At 38.8% G+C, this 20,366-nt stretch overlaps 1 protein-coding gene and 1 non-coding gene across 2 annotated transcripts; both read right to left on the reverse strand.

Annotated features, from left to right (window-relative positions):
* Positions 1 to 212: 212 nt before the first annotated feature.
* On the reverse strand, positions 213 to 958 carry LOC103833957. The gene is made up of 2 exons (XM_033278376.1): positions 596 to 958; positions 213 to 359 (listed from the first exon to the last, which is right to left on the reverse strand). The coding sequence occupies exons 1-2, from the start codon at positions 956 to 958 to the stop codon at positions 213 to 215; spliced, it is 510 nt and encodes a 169-aa protein (XP_033134267.1).
* Positions 959 to 19,837: 18,879 nt separating this feature from the next.
* On the reverse strand, positions 19,838 to 19,944 carry LOC117128643. The gene has a single exon (XR_004452037.1). It is a non-coding gene; the product is annotated as a small nucleolar RNA R71 (small nucleolar RNA).
* Between the last annotated feature and the right edge of the window lie 422 nt (positions 19,945 to 20,366).

A 20,366-nucleotide genomic window follows, 5' to 3' on the forward strand; every position in this document is an offset into this window, starting at 1 on the left:
TTATCAACCAAAGACATGCCATGAAAGTAGCAAACAGCATGGTTCCAATAATCAATGGTAGTGCCAAGATAATGACGCCCCTTTAAGTAAATTCAAATATGCTATTTGGAGTCGGGAGTGTAGTTAGGTGTGATGCTATCACAGCGATACTTAAAGCTGCGGTTGAAGCATAGATGAGCTTCCACATGGGAAACCAATTATGAGAACTATTATCAAAGAAGTTTTTCTTTAACACTGTGGAGAAGTCTTCTTGCTTCCGGGAAACAAGGAGATTGGTGAGTTTGGAGTATGTCCATTGCTGTTTTGCCATCCAAGTTCTTAGCTTTTACGTTGACGGTTCTATGCAGTAACTTCAGCACCTGCATCAATCAAACATTGATAAGAAATTTGGGAACAACTTAAACTGAAGAAAGCAAATTAGTCCCACATGTTCGTTAGTTAAAACAACAGCTTTTAAGGATGAAAGCACACACCTATCCACTTCCATAAGTAACAGCCACAAGGATTTTGGGGGAAAGGAGAAACTTAATAAAATAAGAGAGACATTTTACCTCAGTTTGATTTATTGATGCAGCAATATGGAATATTGTGTTACCATCTTCATCCTTCCAGTCCAAGATTTCCTTCCTGTTTGCTCTCTTGAGCCATCCCAATAGAACCTTAAATGCCATAAGCTGTTGGTTCTCCACAGCAATGTGCAAAGCCGTCTCACAAATCTTCTATGGAAGAAGGACAAGCTAACAAGAGCTCCACTCAACAATTCTGCATCACCTATCTGAGCCACATGATGCAAAGGAGTAATCCTTCTTCTTCCCTTGATTCTGACTAAGCTGCTGTCGAGTGCCACAAACCCTCTCACCAATGGAATGTGGTTGTTTTGCAGAGCTAAATGCATAGGGCTGAAACCTGAAACGTTTAGCTTTGAAGCAAGCAACGGCTTAAGGGTCATGAGTTCCATGTGGGTTTGCCCTTTTTTGCCAAATTGACATTTAATGTTTTGATCTTCTGCTATCAACTTGTAGAGTCTTTCCAGCCTTCTTCAATTTCTCATAGATATTTTCATCTTGAGTGCTTCTACTCGATCTCCCATTCAAATTTACATCTTGAGCTACCATCTCCGATACTCTATGACACAACTTCGCTAGTAACCCCGGCTTCAGCTCCCTCCATAGACTTTTAACTTTTGTTTCTTGCAACACATGCTTAATTAGAAGACACAGTCTCCAATCAACTACCTTATATATAAAACACTTTAGTTATTCTAATCGGAGACCGCTCATTTTCCACATGCCAACTAGATAAATTCATGCAATTTTCAAATTAGTTTAGCTAGGTTCCACATTAGGGTGGTTGAAAGTTGAAACCCACCCACCAAGGCATCATCGAAAGTACAGCCAGAGTTTGTGTCCATACCAAACACCATAGAAATGAACAGTCCTACGGTAGCTACTCTACCTTAACTGTCGGTGGATAAAAAGATTGAACTAAAAAAATATCAATCTAAGATATACCAATCCACCTCAACTGACAGTGCGCTCCTTACTGCAAACTTGAATGAACAGAGATTCCCATCAAAAAATGCAAAAGCAAAAGACCCACATTAACTTGAGTTTATAATGTATCATTTAGAAGAAGAATTGCAAAAGTTGGAGACTATAATCCTCAACTGACGTGGAATCTTAAGTTCATACCTGGAGCTGCATTAATGAGCAGAGGTCTTGGAACCATACATGGATGGGACTGCAAATTAAAGATAAATGAAAATGGAGATAAGATCTTATAGAGAGGTATGTTCAAAAATATAAAATCTTATAGAGGTAGTTAACGAAACAACATGAACATTTTTTTTTCCACGAAAATGGAGATAAGAACGTAGCATAGGGAGAGGTAGCCAACAAAACAATCAAAATGATGGGCAACAATAATACTGGAGAACTTGTCACAGACTCACAGTACTAACAGAAAATCTAAAATATACCCTTTTTGATAATCAAATGATTTGTCCATTGTCATTTCTCTTATGAAGAACTATAAGCTTTTTCACTACAATAATGTTCATTCTACCTACTCGTGTTATATAAGCGGGTCCATGGAAAGGCAGTTCCCTTGAACGATACCTGTCTGGGACATTTCATTGAACATTATACATAATCAAAAATTAGTTTTCCCTTTTTCGGCAGCAATGGATCCGGTGTCTCACAAAATGGCACTTTATCAAGATGACCTATGTCTGGATCTTCTTCTATAACTTGCAGAGTCTTTCTATATACAATATCAAGATACATAAAGACTCTACAAGTTGATAGCAGAAGATCAAAACATTCTAGGTCGTTTCGATACTGAACTACCATCCAGATTTTCATCTGTTGACAATCACAACAATCAACATATACTTTACTCATGATCCAGACTTCTGATAGCCCTACAGTTTTTTTGTTCGTTTTTGGCTCCTGCAACACATGCTTAAGTAGAAGGCACAAAGTCTCAAACCAACTACCTTGCCTATGAAAAACGTTCATTACTCCTAATCTCATACCACTCATCTTAATTTTGAAGTCTGTACGACCATATCTTTCTGGCAACAATATGGCATCCTAGGTGAGTTATTAATGGCATTCCAAAAAGAGTGATGGGGATATCGCAAATTCAATTTAGTTAGGTTTAAAATCACGATGGTGGAAACCCATTCTACTTTCACTCTGATGTCAAATCGTGTAACTTTTGCCACAACGTTACAACTAGTAAACCTATACTACAAAAGAAACTAAGAAAGGCCAATAGGAATTGAGTTAAAAGTATACAATTATTCAAAAGAAAAATAAGAATTGTCAAGGTCCAAACCATAGTAATAACATATTCCACGCTATTGTGGGATCTTAAGTATACAACAAAGATCTAAAATTCATACATGAGACGGAGATGATAAACGAAAATGGAAATAACAACTTGAAACTGAGAGAGAAGTAACTAACAAAACAATCACTACAAGAAAACACAAGTTTTACGAGGGCAGTTTTCCTCGTTACTTCGTCGTAAAAGCAGTGTTACGACGAATTAGCGAGGAAACCCGTTTCGTCGTTATACGTTTGTCGTAACGCATATATCCTCGCTAATTCGTCGTAAGTTAGCGAGGAAATAATTTCGTCGTAAAAGCGAAGGAGGATATTTCGTCGTAAAGACCACGTAAAGATTCCACGTAAGGACGTCGCTAAGTTTCCTCGTAAATACCACGAAAAGCTTTCCTCGTAAAACCCACGTAAATAAATACTCGTAAAATTAACGTAAATACCTTGACAGCTTTCCACGTAAAGAAAACGTAAAAACCTTGATAGATTTCCACGTTATTTCCATGTAAATGTTTCCTCGTAAAAACCACGTTAAGCTTCCACGTAAAGAAGCCGCAAAATTAGCTACGAATTTACTTCGTTTCATTATTTTATAGAAATATAAAAAATTATAATTATAAATATAATTTAAATTATTTAAATTATTAATAAAATTAAAATTCTAAAAAAATCAAAACCAAAATATTTTATATATAAATAAGTTTTGAATTCATAATACAAGAACCGAAATTAAAAAGAACTAAGGGTGGTCGTTAATTAATCGCCTCGTAGAATTCATCACTCCTCGCCTGAACATCCGCCTCGGCATGTGAGTCGTCGGTCGGTGACTGGCCTGGGATAGGATTTTGTTGTCGCATGGTCCTCAACAAAGTCGCCCATTCCGGATTTGTGGCCGCTACAACGTCCAAGAAGCCCTCGAGTCCACCCATACGAGATCGCAGCTGAGTAGACTCTATACGCAGCTGAGTAGACTCTCTACGCAGCTCTTCGGACTCCCTACGCAGCTGAGAGACTTCCTCATCCCGTCGCTGAACATAAGACGATGTCGCTCTCGGAACATCGTTGACGGAACCAATCCCCAACGTCCGTCCCTTTTTTTTAGGGACAACCTTAAAAACAAAAAATAAATTTTGTTAGTAAAAATTTAAAGTTAAATTAAATGAATATTTAAAAAAATTAAAATTTTAGAAAATTTACCTCCTCGTAAAGCTTATCCACTTCAGGTGTGGATAAGGTGACGGGTAATCCATCGGTGGACTGTTGGGTCAGCTGGGTCTGGCGTTCTTCAACCCGAGCAGCCAAATCGTTGTAGATTTGCTCGGACTTGCCATCTATAAATCGGCCCGCCTTGTTCTTGTGGGTCCTCTCGTAAAGTTGCATAAGAGACGGGAATTCTCCCGTCTCTTTGGCCTAAAAAAACATTTAAGAAAGTTGTTAATTAGAATATATATAAAAATATACTAAAAATTTAATATAATTAAATTTTTAATTACCATTTCCAAACGGACACCGGCGTGGGGTTTTTGGCCCGTAGTGTGAAGCATCGGCCCGTTCCCGTGCTCATCGACTGTGTTACGGGAGTTAGAGCAAGACTGGGCGATTCTAATGGAATCAGGAAGACGCCAATATCGGATGAGGCCATCCCAGACATCCGTGGTGAGCTCAGCGGGTTTGCCACGCTCATACCCCTTCACGATCCAGTCACCCTTCCAGTTGGAGACCGTGTCCAACAAGCGAACTTTCGCCTTCGCTTCAAACTTCTTTCTCACCCTCTCAGTGATCCCCAAGGCCCAATTATATTTTTGCTGTTGGAAAAAATAATTTACAATTAGTTTTTCAGAAAAAATATATATATAAATAATAAAAAAATTTAAAGATAGATATTTAATTAATAGAACTTACAGCGTAAATTTTGAACCACGTCTTTCTGACGTAGTGGGGCGTCATTTTCCAGTTCGGATGTGCCATGGAGAAGTAACCTTTTATCGTATCGGTTACGTCCGATGTAAGACATCCGTCAATCCCCCACCTGAAAAATACAAATTTAAAATATAAATTATTTTTTAAAGTTATAAAAGAATTTAAAAAGAATAAAAAAATAATGAAACATACCATAAAGTTCCGTCCGGTCGGTCGGGGTCGATGACTGGTAAACCTTCTCTGCCTGGCAGACGGAGAATGTCCTCTACGGTGTACTGCGAGTAAGGAGCACTCGGAGGCACCATCAAATCGGGATGAATCTCGCCCGCGGGCATCGGAGGTGCCGGCATCGTAGGAGGCACAGGAGGAGGAGGCATCTGGGGAGGCACGTGAAGAACCGATGGTGCACTAGAAGAAGGAGATCCAATGACTCTCTGAGTGTACTGAGTCTCGGGGACAGTCTCCTGACCCGAAGAACCGGGAGCTGAAGAAGACGACGGGTCTAAACGACTACCCGGCTCACCGAACATCTCTCTGTAATGGGCAGTAAGTCTACCTTTTCGAACCTGAGAAAAAAATTTAATTTTTTAAATTTTCGTGAACATATACTTCCCAACATTATCCACCTAATCAACACTAAATAACATAAGATCCGTAAACCTATCTAAATTCCCTATACTAACCACCTAATCTATCCTAAACTAATCAAACTAGAGAGGAATTAGAGAGACTTACCATTGCTACGAATTAGGGAGGAAGTGGAGAGGAAGTAGAGAGGAAAGACGGAGCGAGCTCGCTCGGGATATATATAAGATTACTTGTCCTCGTAATTTCCTCGTAAACTTACGAGGAATTACAGAGGCCCGCGTTTTCAGTTACGACGAAATAGCGACGAAATACAAAGGCCCGCGTTTTCGTTAACGACGTTTTTACGACGAAAAGGGTTACGTGGAATTAACGAGTTAACCAGTTACGAGGAATTAGCGAGCCTTTATTTTCTATAAATACCCACAACTTTCCTTCTCAAACCACACACACAAACTCACAAAACACACCCTATCTCAAATCACACTCCTCACCAAAATACTTTTCAAATTAGAAATATTTGAAAAAAAAAAGAAGAAAAGAAGATATTAGAATTTATGTGGGTGAGACTTAAGTCTCGCCACATATAATTCCAGTATCTTTCTTTTTTTCTTTTTTTCTAGTTTTTATACTATGAGGAAGTAGCAAGTCTCGCTTTTCACCAATTTAGAAAATTTGGAAAAAAAAAGAAGAGAAGAAGATATTTGGAACTCATGTGGTCGAGACTTACGTAAGTCTCGCCAAATGTGATTCAAGCATCTTTCTTCTCTTCTTTTTTTTAGTATTTTTAATATTTTCGTCGTAATATCGTCGTTAGTTTACGACTCTTTTACGACGATTTTGGCTTACGTGGAATTAGCGTGCCCCGCTTTTTTAATTTCGTCGTAAAGTCCTCGTGGCCTTACGAGGTGTTTACGACGAAATCATCCTACGTGGAATTAAAGAGTGCCTCCTTCGTCATTTACTTTACGTGGTATTTACGTCAATTTACCTTACGAGGTCTTTACGACGATTCTGTCCTACGTGGAATAAACGAGTGCCTCCTTCGTCATTTACTTTACGTGGTATTTACGTCAATATACCTTACGAGGTCTTTACGACGATTCTGTCCTACGTGGAATAAACGAGGATTACGTCGTACATTCGACGTCATATTACGAGGAATTAACGAGCAGTACGTTTAAATCCCTAAAATCCGAAACCCCAAACCCCAAAACCCCATATTCCTTATCTTCTACTTCATATATTCCAAACCCCATCTTTATTTTCATTCCAAACCACAATTCCCACATTTACTTATTTATAAAACAAACTCCCACAATTTCTTATTCATAAAACAAACTCCCACATTACCTTATTCATAAAACAAACTCTCACATTACCTTATTCATAAAACAAACTACACAAAATCAAATACATCAATCGGATACATCGACATTCTCGTCATCACTAGAAATATCATCATTTTCATTAAACTCGTCTTCTACAGCTTCGTCTGTGGCATCATCGGTAAGATCTTCGTATTCGTGATTATGCGGATCAATGAGAAGGATGTCATCAACTTCTTGTTCAGGTTCCTCGACTTCATTTATCTGTTCTTCTTGCAATGGTGGTTCTTCTCCACTGATGATTCGTCCTCGAGGTGTAACTTTGATCACTGCTAACCAATTTATACCCGAATCTCTCATCCGAGGGTATGGAAGGAAGCTAACTTGGTCTGCTTGTGAAGCTAAGATGAAAGGCTCGAATTTGTTGTACCGACGTCCACCGTTGACATCAACTACACCAAATTTGTTAGACCGAACACCTCTGTTGACGACGGGGTCGAACCATTCACATTTGAAGATGACGCATTTCAGCTTCAGTATCCCTGGAAATTCGACTTCAATAATCTCCGTCAAGATCCCGTAGAAATCTGTTTCCCCTTTCACACATATTCCATAGTTACTGGTCGCCCGCTGTCTACCATACTCATATGTGTGAAAAGTGTAGCCTCGTGTGAAATACATCTGTGATGTGGTGACCTTTACAAGTGGAGATTGAATTACTTCGTGTAACCACTTAGGATAATCTGCATCGTCGTCATAATCAACCTGCAAAAATAAAGAGAACATTAAAATACAAATCATGTATGAAAAAATAGTTTGAGTTATAATACCTGATTCCGCAACCACTTAATGAAGTGCTGATCTTTCCTTTTGTCTACGTCACTTGTGGATATACCAGGAAATGTTTCTTCGACTTGAGAAACAAATAGGCTGTAAAATTAATCACATTTCATAGGAATGAATCTCTTGCAATTATATAATTAATTATATGTGTTTTGAAGTGTCCATATATGTTACCTTTCAAAATAACGCATCAATGGATCCTCGCAATTGAGTAGAATATAGGTGTGTGCACTATGAGCGTCTTGTTCACTCGACCACCAAACCTCTTTAGACTTCCCACCGAGTCGTCCAATCTGGCTAAAGATGAGCTACGAATGCATCAGCTACCATATCATGAACCCTATCATAATCTACCATCTCCTCCTGATGGTAACTATGTTCATTATGCAAATGATGATTAACCGGTTCTTCCTGAAAATTGCTATTACTACTACTAGCTTCATTCTGATCATAATTATAACCTTCCCCATGTTGAAACCAGATATAGTAATTTGGCGTGAAACCTCTATTTATTAAATGCTTCCAAACATTTTCACGGTTTGCCAATTTCGAATTGTTGCATTTCCGACAAGGACAGAACATCTTACCACTTTCTTGGGCGAGCGGTGTTGAATCTGCTTGGTGCATAAATGTCTCCAGCCCCGCAAGGTATTCTTTCGTCACTCTCCCGTTAGCATCTCTATGCATATACATCCAATTCCGCAACTCGTAAATAGTCCCAGAGCCAGCCATTTTTTTTTATTTCACGTTTTTTGTTGTTGGTGTGTTTAAAATGATGTTCCAACATCCATATTTATAGAAAATTTCGAATCTGGTAGTTGTAATTTTACTATGAAATTACGACGAAAATTAATTGTATGGCCAAAAAAAAAACGTGAGCCACCTACCAAGTTGGTGGATTCAAAATTTCCTCGTTAAGTACACGTAAAATATTTCGTCGTAAAGCACTCGCGAAATTTACGTGGCTTTTACGAGGAAAAACTATTTCCTCGTAAAAGCCACGTCAATTTACATCGTCTTTACGACGAATATTTTTTGTCGTTACCTTACGACGAAATAACGATGCTTTTCTTTCTCAACGTACTTTCCTCGCAAAATCAACGTTTTTTTACGAGGATTATTTTTCCTCGTTAAACTTCCTCGGTAAAGATACGTTTTCTTGTAGTGAATGAACTGTGTAACGGCGAGGCAATAATAGAAAACTTGTCATAATACTAATGCAAATTTTTAACTCACTACCCTTTTTGCCGGTAAGAAATCACAACAACAAAAAAAAATCAATTAAATAACAGGCAAGTTCAACCGGCCAAAAATAGTACAGTGAAAACACAGCGTTATATGGGCTCACGGTCGTAAAGCCGCTTCTGGTTCTCCGCTCCGTGGTAGACCTTACAGTGCTGGAAGGTTGACTCACACGATTCAATCAAGGTCTAGTTTGCTTGATAGTTTTCTGCTCGTTTTTTAGCCCTGGCTCCTTTTATGATCTTCCAATATTTTCTGATGCATGAAAACTTTCTCTGTTTTTGCTTGAGGTTAGTGTTTAATTCTCAGATTTTAGCAAGTTGGTGTTATATGGTCTTTGTTGCCATCGCTAGGAATTCACCAAATGCAGTTGCATTCATATCAGCCTCCTAAATGTTGAGTTCTGCCTTCTTGGTGCGTCCTAAAGAGTATACCTTGAGCCTGTTGGTCTATTGGTGTTTTATTGAAATTTTAGATGCACCGTTACTAGGACTGCATGAGGATTCAGATGCCCGGGTCTTCATCATTAAACATTAAAATTGTGATGGATGATCTTTCAAACAGTCTTAAAGAAGTTGCTTTATCAGAACAGCGAATTCTTGATGATTATATTTGCTAATTGACTACAAAGTAAATTTTTGCAACGGAGCTCTCACGTAAAAAGTTAGAGTGGTTAATATCGTTTATACCTTTAATGAATAATTATATAAATTAGTCAAAAAATAAAAACGAATTTCAAATCAATCTGATTAAAAAATGATTAAAATTAATAATAAATCGTTTATACCCTTAATGAATAAATGATAGAAATTAGTCAAAAAAAAAAAATTAAAGTATATCTAATTAAATAATTGATTAAAATTAATAATAAAGAGAATTATCTAAAATATAAACAATTAAAAACGAAATTCTATTAATATTATTATATTTATATATTTATATTAGATAATTGACTATAAATAAATATAATAAAATATTCAAAAATAAAAACATGTTTTAAAACATAAGATAATTCTTAGATATATTCTGTTGTTATCTGAAAATAATATTTTATTATAAAATTTATAGTTAGATATAAAACAATTAATAATTAAATGCTAATCAAATAAATATATTTTCTAAAATATATGTGAATGTTTTTAAAATTTAACACAACAATGAGCATATATATTTTTTGATAAAAACTAATGAATACATATTAATAATATTATATATATATGTTATATTTGATAATTAACTGTAAGTAAATATAATAAAATTCTCAAAAATAAAATATATTTTTAAAACATAAGGTAATTCTTAAATATGTTGTGTTTTTATCAGAAATAATATTTTATACTATAAAATACAAAGTTTAATGTTTGATTTATCTTTTTAAAAACATAATTAATAATTTATTATGTTGGTTTTAATTTAATAGTTATAAACAGATAAATATCTATAAGAACACTATGTCCGCATGTGCGGGCAGAACACCTAATTTATTGATAACTAGTGTTTACCCGTGCTATGCACGGAAATATTTATTCTTGCAGAAAAACAAACTAATTAGTTATATATATATAAAGTGCTCAAAAAGTTATATATTACATGCATAATTCACATATAAAAAACGTAGCCGAACAAAATAAACATACAAATTACTTTAGATCAGTTTTTAATGTTGATATAAATTACTTTGTTTAAGAAAAATATCACTTTGAAGCTTTCGTATACAGTAAAACCTTTATAAATTAATAATGTTGGTTCTACACCAAAACTATATTTTTTTATCAATTTATAGAGATATTAATTTATCGATATACTAACTGAACCAAAAACTCAATTTGAGACTATAAAATTATATTATTTTATAGAGATTTTTAGTGTATATTAATTTATAGAGTATTAATTTTGTGAAGAAAGATACGATTACCAAGCTTTATCGAACTCAATCTTCTACTCTACGGAGCACACAAGCGATCTGTTCACCCGGTGTTCACCGCACCAACACCGTTAACGAAGTGTGGCCGCTATATCTCACTGGGGCTGGGATTGAACCAGCAATCAACTATCTTCAACGGATGATCTCACAACTCGAGTCACCGTCTCTACAATCTTGAATCCTCTCTCCCGTTAACTTGCTGACGATACTGATCTAACAACCTAATCAGCTCAGCTTATTAACCCTTAACTAAGGCTAACTAACTCTTATAACTTGAGTTAGCTTAACTCTAACACGTGCACAAACCACACGCGTTTATCCTAACTAGGGAGAGAGTAATCCGGTTCAAGTCAATTACAAGCCTAACCAATCTAAAACAGATCTACTCCAAGCTATCTAATTGAACCCAAACCAATTCATAGAACTTGTCTATATCAACAAATCTCCTCCTTAGACGAGTTCTTGTCACTTACTTGGAATACACTCCTCCTTCTTCTTGTCACTATACCAGAACCTTCAACCAGACTCTGCTTGAGTTCTTCACCGAGCTCCTTCCTAAGCCCTTAACCGGACTCTGCTTGAGTTCTTCACCGAACTCCTCCCTAAGCCCTTAACTGGACTCAGAACCTTTCGTTCATCTTTAGTCTTTAGTAACTCGAAGCATCTTCAATGCTTCCTTCATCTTGAACACTGGTAAAACCTTAGTAAATATATCTGCAGGGTTATTTGCAGTAGCGATCTTCAGCACTTGAACTTCTCCAACCTTGATCAGATCCCTAATGAAGTGATACTTTGTTGCCATGTGTTTAGTTCGCTCGTGGTATACAGCGTTCTTTGACAAAGCAATTGCGCTTTGACTGTCACAATATATCTCCACTGTGTCTTGAGGAAATCCCAACTCTTCTGCAAACCTTTTTAACCAAACTCCCTCCTTAACTGCTTCGGATAAGGCTATATACTCTGCTTCAGTAGTCGAGAGTGCCACCACTTTCTGCAACGAAGATCTCCAGCTAACCGGATTACCTCCTGCTGTAAACACCATGCCTGTAGTTGACTTCGCATTATCCAAATCTCCACCATAGTCTGAATCGCAATACCCTCTTACAACAAACTCACCTTTACCTTTAAAACTCAACTTTGTGTCCACTGACCCCTTTATATATCTCAGTGCCCACTTCACTGCTTGCCAGTGTTCTTTGATTGGTTTTGACATAAACCTGCTTATCACCCCAACTACATGGGCTAGATCAGGGCGAGTCCCTACCATAGAATACATGATGCTGCCCACAGCATTCTGATATGGGACCTTCTTCATGTACTCCTCCTGAATCTGTAGCTCTTTATCAGTAGCTGCTGTTAGATGGAAATGAGCTCCTAGAGGTGTAGCCACCTCTTTACACTGATCCATGTCAAACCTTCCTAAGACTTTCCATAAGTATCCCTCTTGTGATACGCACAACTCTCTCTTGTCTCGGTTTCTAGTTATCTCCATCCCTAAGATCTTCTTGGCATTACCTAAATCCTTCATGTCGAATTCAGAACTCAACACTAACTTCAGCTTCTGAACTTCTAGCTTGTTGACTGACGTTATGAGGATATCATCGACATAGAGGAGCATGTATACAACCTCTTCTCGGTCATTACTCTTAAAGTACACACAAGAGTCATACTCACTTCTCACATAACCTTTTGCCCTCACAAAATCATCGAACCTCTTGTTCCATTGTCGAGGACTCTGTTTTAACCCATATAGGGACCTCTTGAGTCTACACACTCTATTTGGGTATCTCATATCCACAAATCCTTCTGGCTGTTCCATAACTATGAACTCCTCCAAGTTTCCATGCAGAAATGCCGTCTTAACATCCATTTGCTGCAACTCCATATCAAAATGAGCCACTGCTGATAACACAAACCGTATTGACACATGCTTGACCACAGGAGCAAAGATTTCCTGATAATCTATTCCTTCCTTTTGAGAGTACCCTTTAGCTACCAAGCGTGCCTTATGTCTTGGAGGTTCTACTCCTACAATTCCTGCCTTTCTCTTGAACAACCACCTGCACCCTATTGCCTTCTGATCTCTCGGTCTTTCAATTAGATCCCATGTCTCATTTGCTTCCAATGAGGTCATCTCATCTTGAGCAGCTTCTCTCCATTTATCACTATCTGGATCAGACATTGCTTCTTCATATGAGTTTGGCTCTGTCTGAGTGTCTTCAGACATTAAGCAAATGAAACCCGCAAACTGATCTTCACCATCTGTGATATCACACTCATAATCCATAAGTCTTGGCGGTTGTCGTGTCTGTCTTCTGACTCTGTCTCTGGCCAGCTGATAATCACCGAGATCACCACTCTCCTCTGTAACTACTTCTTCAACTTCAGGTTGAGAAATCTCCTCAGCGGTCATCTCTTCTTGATCTTTCCCTTTAAGCAATTTCAGATCAATAGCCATAGGACTGTTTCCAGGCGATTCTGCCTCTGGTTTCTTTTTGTCAATCTCCTTGTAGACTTGTTCTTCCCTAAAGACCACATTGCGACTGATTACCACCTTCAGTTCATCCAGTAGCCAAACCTTGTAACCTTTGACGCCATCCGGATAACCTGTGAATACTCCTCTCTTGGCTCGAGGTAGCAGCTTGCCTTCAGTAGAGTGAACATATGCTAAACATCCAAACCTCTTGAGGTTGCTGAGATCGACACTTGAGGATGTCCACATTTCTTCAGGGATTTTAAACTCTAAAGCTGAAGATGGTGACCTGTTTATCAAATACACTGCTGTAGCTGTTGCTTCTGCCCAAAACTTTAACTCGAGACCACTCTCGCTCAGCATACTCCTTACTTTATTCATGATGGTCCTATTTAGTCTCTCTGCCACGCCATTTTGCTGCGGAGTGTACGTGCACGTCCTGTGTCTTACTATCCCATTTTCTCGGCAGAATCCATCAAACTGCTGGTTGCAGAACTCTAAGCCGTTATCAGTCCTCAGCCTCTTGACTTTCCTTTCACTTTGGGTCTCTAGACTCTCTACCATCTTCTTCCATGCTACGAAGCTCTGAAAGGCTTCGTCTTTGAACTTCAGAAAGTAGAGCCACACCTTCCTTGTGCGATCGTCTGTAAAGGAGATGAAGTATTGGCTTCTACTGAGGCTATGAGGTACATTTGGTGATCCCCACAGGTCTGAATGAACATAGTCCAGCTTCTCTTTAGTAACGTGCTTAGCTTGACTGAAGCTGACTTTGTGAGTCTTCCCAATTACGCAGGCTTCACAAAACTTCAAATCTTCCACTGTTGTTTTTCCGAAGTGGCCATTCTTCTTTAGGATTTCCATTCCTTTTTGTCCCAAATGACCGAGTCTACTATGCCATAGTTGCGTGTCACTTAGGCTCTTGTCTGTGGCTGTAGCTGTACTCGTTTCTCCTTCATGTGAGTAAGTAGACTGAGCCTTAGCCTGTAGGATGTACAGGGCCTGTCTTCTTATTCCCTTCATAAAGACTGTGCAACCTTTAATAACTTTGAGGATACCATTTGCCGCTTTAAACTCGCATCCTTTCTCCTCAAGTGTTCCCACTGAGATCAGGTTCCTTGAGATCTCAGGCATGTATCGAACTTCACTGAGTAGAAATGTTGTACCGTCTTCATTCTGAAATCTAACTGATCCCATGCCTCTAACTTCAGACACTGTGTTATTAGCCATCCTAACTCTCCCATTTGTAGACTCCTGAAGGTCAATGAACACGTCTCTCCTGGGGGTCATGTTAAAGGAGCACCCAGTGTCCAGTACCCACTCGTCTCTGTCTGCCCCCGCTGAGTTTGCTTCTGCCACCAATAGCCCAACAAGGTCCTTAGCATCATCTTTAGCCAGTGATGCTTCTCCCCGGTCTTGAACAGGTTTTCCATCTTTGTTCTTGTCGAGCCATTTGTAGCATTGTTTCTTGAAGTGACCCTCTTTACCGCAGATCCAACACAAACGCTTTCCCTCCTTGCTCTTAGATCTTGACCTGTTGTAGCTCTTCCCCGCTGAGTAGCTTCGTGTTCTACTCTCTGGTCTACCTCGTGCATAGTTTCCTTCCCCACTTGACTTTGCAGTTGAGGTCTCTTTGTACTCCATCTCCTTGGATTTGGCTGCGCTAGCAACCTCATCCACTCTAATAGCTTCTCTGCTATACTTTAGAGTTTCCTTAAGGGAGTCATATCTACTTGGCAATGCATTGAGGAGAAGTATAGCCTGTACTTCCTCCGGGATCTCAATGTTGAGATTGTTGAGGTCTGCAATGAGTTTCAGAAAGTCATCAACATTCTGATCAATGGTTCTGGAATCTTGCATCCTGAATGAGTACACCTTGAGTTGGGCGTGTACTCTATTTGGTAGGGTCTTGGCCATGTACAGCTTATCGAGTATCTCCCATGCCTCTGAAGCCGTCTTGACCTTGTCAAGCTTCCTGAGAACATGGTCTCCAACACTCATGAAGATTATGTTCATCGCCTTCTCATCTCTTTCGGATCTTGATGCTTCGTCAAGATCATGCTTCTTCTTGGATTCCTCATCGTCTTCGTCTGTCTTTGCAGTCACTAAAGCTTGTGACGGAGGGGACAGAACGTCTTTCAAACCTTGGACGCTCAGGTTTTGCCAGCATCCTCTTCTTCCAGATCCCAAAGTCGCCAGTGCCGTCGAACATCGTGATTTGTATCTGCATCTTCATCTTGTGAGTAGCCATCTCCCGATTCACTGCTCGTGTATCCTTATCTCCGGTTTGAGCAATAGGAATCGCCGATCTTGATCTCCGTAGACTTCAACCTTGACTTGAAGAACCTCAGCTCTGATACCAATTTGTGAAGAAAGATACGATTACCAAGCTTTATCGAACTCAATCTTCTACTCTACGGAGCACACAAGCGATCTGTTCACCCGGTGTTCACCGCACCAACACCGTTAACGAGGTGTGGCCGCTATATCTCACCGGGGCTGGGATTGAACCAGCAATCAACTATCTTCAACGGATGATCTCACAACTCGAGTCACCGTCTCTACAATCTTGAATCCTCTCTCCCGTTAACTTGCTGACGATACTGATCTAACAACCTAATCAGCTCAGCTTATTAACCCTTAACTAAGGCTAACTAACTCTTATAACTTGAGTTAGCTTAACTCTAACACGTGCACAAACCACACGCGTTTATCCTAACTAGGGAGAGAGTAATCCGGTTCAAGTCAATTACAAGCCTAACCAATCTAAACCAGATCTACTCCAAGCTATCTAATTGAACCCAAACCAATTCATAGAACTTGTCTATATCAACAAATTTAAAGAGGTTATACTATACTTCATTTTGTCTTGCTCTGCCCTTTTTTGTATTTTTTTAATTCTTAACATGTCACTGAGCAATTTAAGTACTTTTCTTCTGATTTCCAGTAATTCAAGCTAGTGCTTCATTCAACATTTCCATCTGTAAACATTTTATAAATCAAAGGTTGGAAAAACAATTGTACAAATCCAATTGAAAAAATAAAATAGTAAAAAAAAAACAGCATGTAACACATAATTTAAACTAATTATCTTTTTGCGTAAATTTAAACTACTTAACACCTTAGTTGAGAATATTTATGATATTGCTATATAAATCTAAATGACATAAATAAGTCATTCAACTGCCAAAACCATCTTAAAAGTTTTGACTTTTGAGAGATAAGTCATCTTCCATAAAATATTGGTTTATCTTTGGGAACTTTTTTGTCGGATTTTTGGGTCTTGTGAGTTGAGGATCCCTATCCTCGGCTGCTACTCTCGTATTCAATATACAGTGTTTTTCTTCCTCCTTTCCTTTTTTACGTTCCCACTGCAATGTTGTATTCTGCTTCTCTACTGCATCTTTGTAACTCTTTTATGCTTTGTACTTTTTCTATTTAATATGAAAGCCCTATGAAAAAACATGACACAAATGATAAATTATACCCCAGACATGACTAAGACAACAAACATCGATTAAAAATTGAATGACATGAGAAAGAAATCTGTTCTTAGTTGACACATCAAGGCATACTATTAATTGACACTTACATTGACTGAAGAAATCCGTTCTAGGATATTAGAGACTCCATGCATAGGTTGTTTTGCAGCTCCATGTTAGAAGAACGACATGATTCTTTAAGAGATCATCTGATATCTTAGTGCCTAAAAAATATGTTAGAAATGTTCTGAGTATGAAAAAAAATCTCCCTAATAGATATCCCCTTTTGAACGTTATGGCCTTTGAGACATTACTTTCTCATGGTATATTATCTTTCCAGCTTGACTGAAGATGAACCATATGAACACATATACTTGCAGAACAGAGAAAAAAAATCTATCTCAACCACAACATGAACATCAACACACTGTAATTTAATGACATGACCCATGAGGATTAAGAAAAAACAAAAACATATAGCAAGATCCAAGAATGGCTTACAAAAATTTTAAAGAGATGTCCGGGCTTACGAATCTTGTTCCTCTATTGCTCCTCAGTCTTCCCGATGGAACCCTCATTAGGCACCCTCATAATATGACAAACCACACCTAAATATAAGACATACAATACAACTATGTACTTTTCAGATTTTAAGTTAGAACAGGGCACCCTAATAAATACAAACATTATCCTATAAGATACAAAAATTAAATACAGTTTTTATTTAGCTAAAAGCAATGTCAGAAATGGATTTGACAATGACTTCATGTGACGTTATAACGTGGCTTTATATTAAAAAATCAAACATAATTAAAGCTCCATTTTCATAAGGGTGAAGTAGACAAAGAATGAATGATCAAATATCAAGCAGTGTAAATTATTTTCCTACTCAAAATGAATTTTACTTGTTAGAACATAGTTTGAGATCCATGCGTATAGTGTATCCAAATAAATATAACCAAGCCATCAAAATATGATCAACAAAACATACAATTTAAACTTAATTTCACAACTCACCTGAAACCGATAGGACTGATATCTTGCATATTTACATTGTTCTATCCATTTATTCATGTGCATTTTCATCATATAGATTAGGACTTAGCCATGTCTAGGTTGCATTTTGCATGCATATGTCTCTATCAGGTATTTGAGTACCACATGGAGTTTCTGGAGACATTTGGGTGCATTTGGAGCTCAAAAGGAGGTGATTAGAGTGATCTTTGGACGAGCACTGCCGGAGCGACCTCTCGGAGCGACGGCATGAGGTCGCTGTGCACCACATCCCGGAGCGACTCATCCAGAGCGACTGCACAAGGTCGCTCGCGTTTTCACGTCTGCAGACACACATTTACACCTCAGAGCGACCTTCCAGAGCGACGTGCTGAAGTCGCTCCCGAAGCTCAGAGCGACCTCTCGCAGCGACAGGGAGAAGTCGCTCGCGTCTTCATCACCCGGAGACGCGAGAACGAGCCCGGAGCGACCTCTCGCAGCGACACAGCGAGGTCGCTCCCGAAGCCTGGAGCGACATGTCGGAGCGACGGGCTGAGGTCGCTCCGTGTTTTGTTTCTGCTCGAACTTGTGATTTTTCAAGGGCATTTTGGTCATTTCATTATGCACGTTTTTATTTTCTAAACCTATGTTTTATTACTCTGTAAGCCACCAGGAGGCAGATCATCTTTGTTCTTAGAAAAACCACCAAAAACCTTTGGAAAGTGATCTCTTTGAATCAATTGATCAATTTTGTTATTGAAATTCTGTGTTCCTTTTATTTCTTGTATTTCTCTACATGATTAATCTGAAATCCAACATGGGTTTAAGAGGGATCATGGAGATTAGTGAGTAATCACCTTTTGAATTCATGGGTTAGGGAGATTAAGGGTGATTAGGTTAGAACTAGGATGTTTTAGTGTAGATCATTCATATTTCCTTGCTAGTAGAGTGAACATAAAGCATCTTCTGAGTTGGCCACTCAATTGTTGATCCTTAGGCATTTCTCACCCGAAAGGTGTTCGATGAAATGCCCGAGACAACTCTCCTAGGCTTTTAGCATGCTCTGCCAAAGACATTTGTTGTTAGAGATGCTAAGATAGCTAATAGACTTGTTAGTAATGATTGCTTTCATATATTCAACCAAAGACATTTGATGTTTGAATTGTGTTTAGTAAATGAACATTCATCTAGACATAGAGTTTGTTTAGGATTGCGTCTAAGCTTAAGGTTAATAGATTGATTGATCGTTTGCCATCTTTAGTTCGAAACTTGATCACCCGAGGTCTAATCCCTATATCCATGAGTTCTCTTTTCCAATAGTTAAGAAAGTATCATTTAGTTATTCCTTTTAATTAGTCATAGTTTAAAAACCCATCTAAATCATTGGTTGCACTTAGATTAAGTGATTACTTGCATTCTCGGTGCTTTGATATCTCTCAGAACTGGTTCGACAATCATTTATACTACAACATTTGTCTTAGGAGCCTTGAAAACTCCTAACATCAAATTGGCGCCGTTGCCAAATTCTGAGTAGATTTAAACATTGAGATTTAGTCAATTGCTTGAGACTAAGTCATTTTTATTTTCTTTTGTTACTGACTCTTCTTCACCTCCCTTTAATCTACAGGTGTATGAACTTGAGGAGCAGGGGTCCATCAAACCTAGTTCCAAGAGCAGCAGACATCAGGGCTTTAGAGAGAGAGTGTACTAGAAAGAGAAGAGAAGAAGAACATCAGGCTCAATTGCAGAGACTGAACACTGACATGGGAGACGTTCATCAAGAAGATGCAGGCGTCAATGGCGCTAACAACAATGGCCCACCTAACCAACAGCGAGCAGCTCGACCCATTGGCACTTACGACCGTCCAAACATTCATGGTCATAGATTGGGAATCCGAGCACCCGCTGTGGCAGCCAACAACTTTGAGATCAAGTCAGGACTCCTCAACGTGATCGAGAACAACAAGTATCATGGCTTGGCTCTAGAGGATCCATTTGATCACTTGGACAGGTTCGACAGCTATTGTGGGTTGTCAAAAACCAATGGTGTGTCCGAAGATGCCTTAAAGCTCAAGCTATTCCCTTTCTCTTTGGGAGATAAGGCACGTCAGTGGGAGAAGTCTCTACCCAGCGACTCCATTACCACTTGGGATGACTGCAAGAAAGCATTCTTGGAGAAGTTCTTCTCTACTTCAAGAACTGCTAAGCTGAGAAACGAGATCTCCAGCTTTCAACAGAAGGGCTTGGAAGGTTTCAGTGAAGCCTGGGAGAGATTCAAGGGCTATCAAGCTCAATGCCCACACCATGGTTTCTCTAAGGAGAGCTTGCTGAGCACATTCTACCGTGGTGCTCTCCCTAAGTACAGAGCCAGACTGGATACAGCTAGTAATGGGTTCTTCTTGGGGAGAACTGAGGAGGATGCAGAGGAGCTGGTTGACAACATGGTTAAGAGTGATGCAGTCTACAGTGGAGACCACGACAGAAGCAGTAGAACTGAGGATAAGCAAACGAGGAAGGAGTTGAAAGCTCTACAGGATAAGATAGACATCCTCCTTGCTGATAAAGCTACCCAAGAGCAGCTGCACTTTGTCGGCAACCCAAGCCAAGAGACACCAGCTATTGTCCATGAAGTTGAGGGTTTGGAAGGTCAGGAAGAGCTGTGTTTCATCAACAACAATGGTAGCTGGTACAAGAAAGAACCCAACTTTCAGTACAACAACTACCAACAGAAGT

This window comes from Brassica rapa, chromosome A09 (genome assembly GCF_000309985.2).
Source record: "Brassica rapa cultivar Chiifu-401-42 chromosome A09, CAAS_Brap_v3.01, whole genome shotgun sequence".
Taxonomy (NCBI): Eukaryota; Viridiplantae; Streptophyta; class Magnoliopsida; order Brassicales; family Brassicaceae; genus Brassica; species Brassica rapa.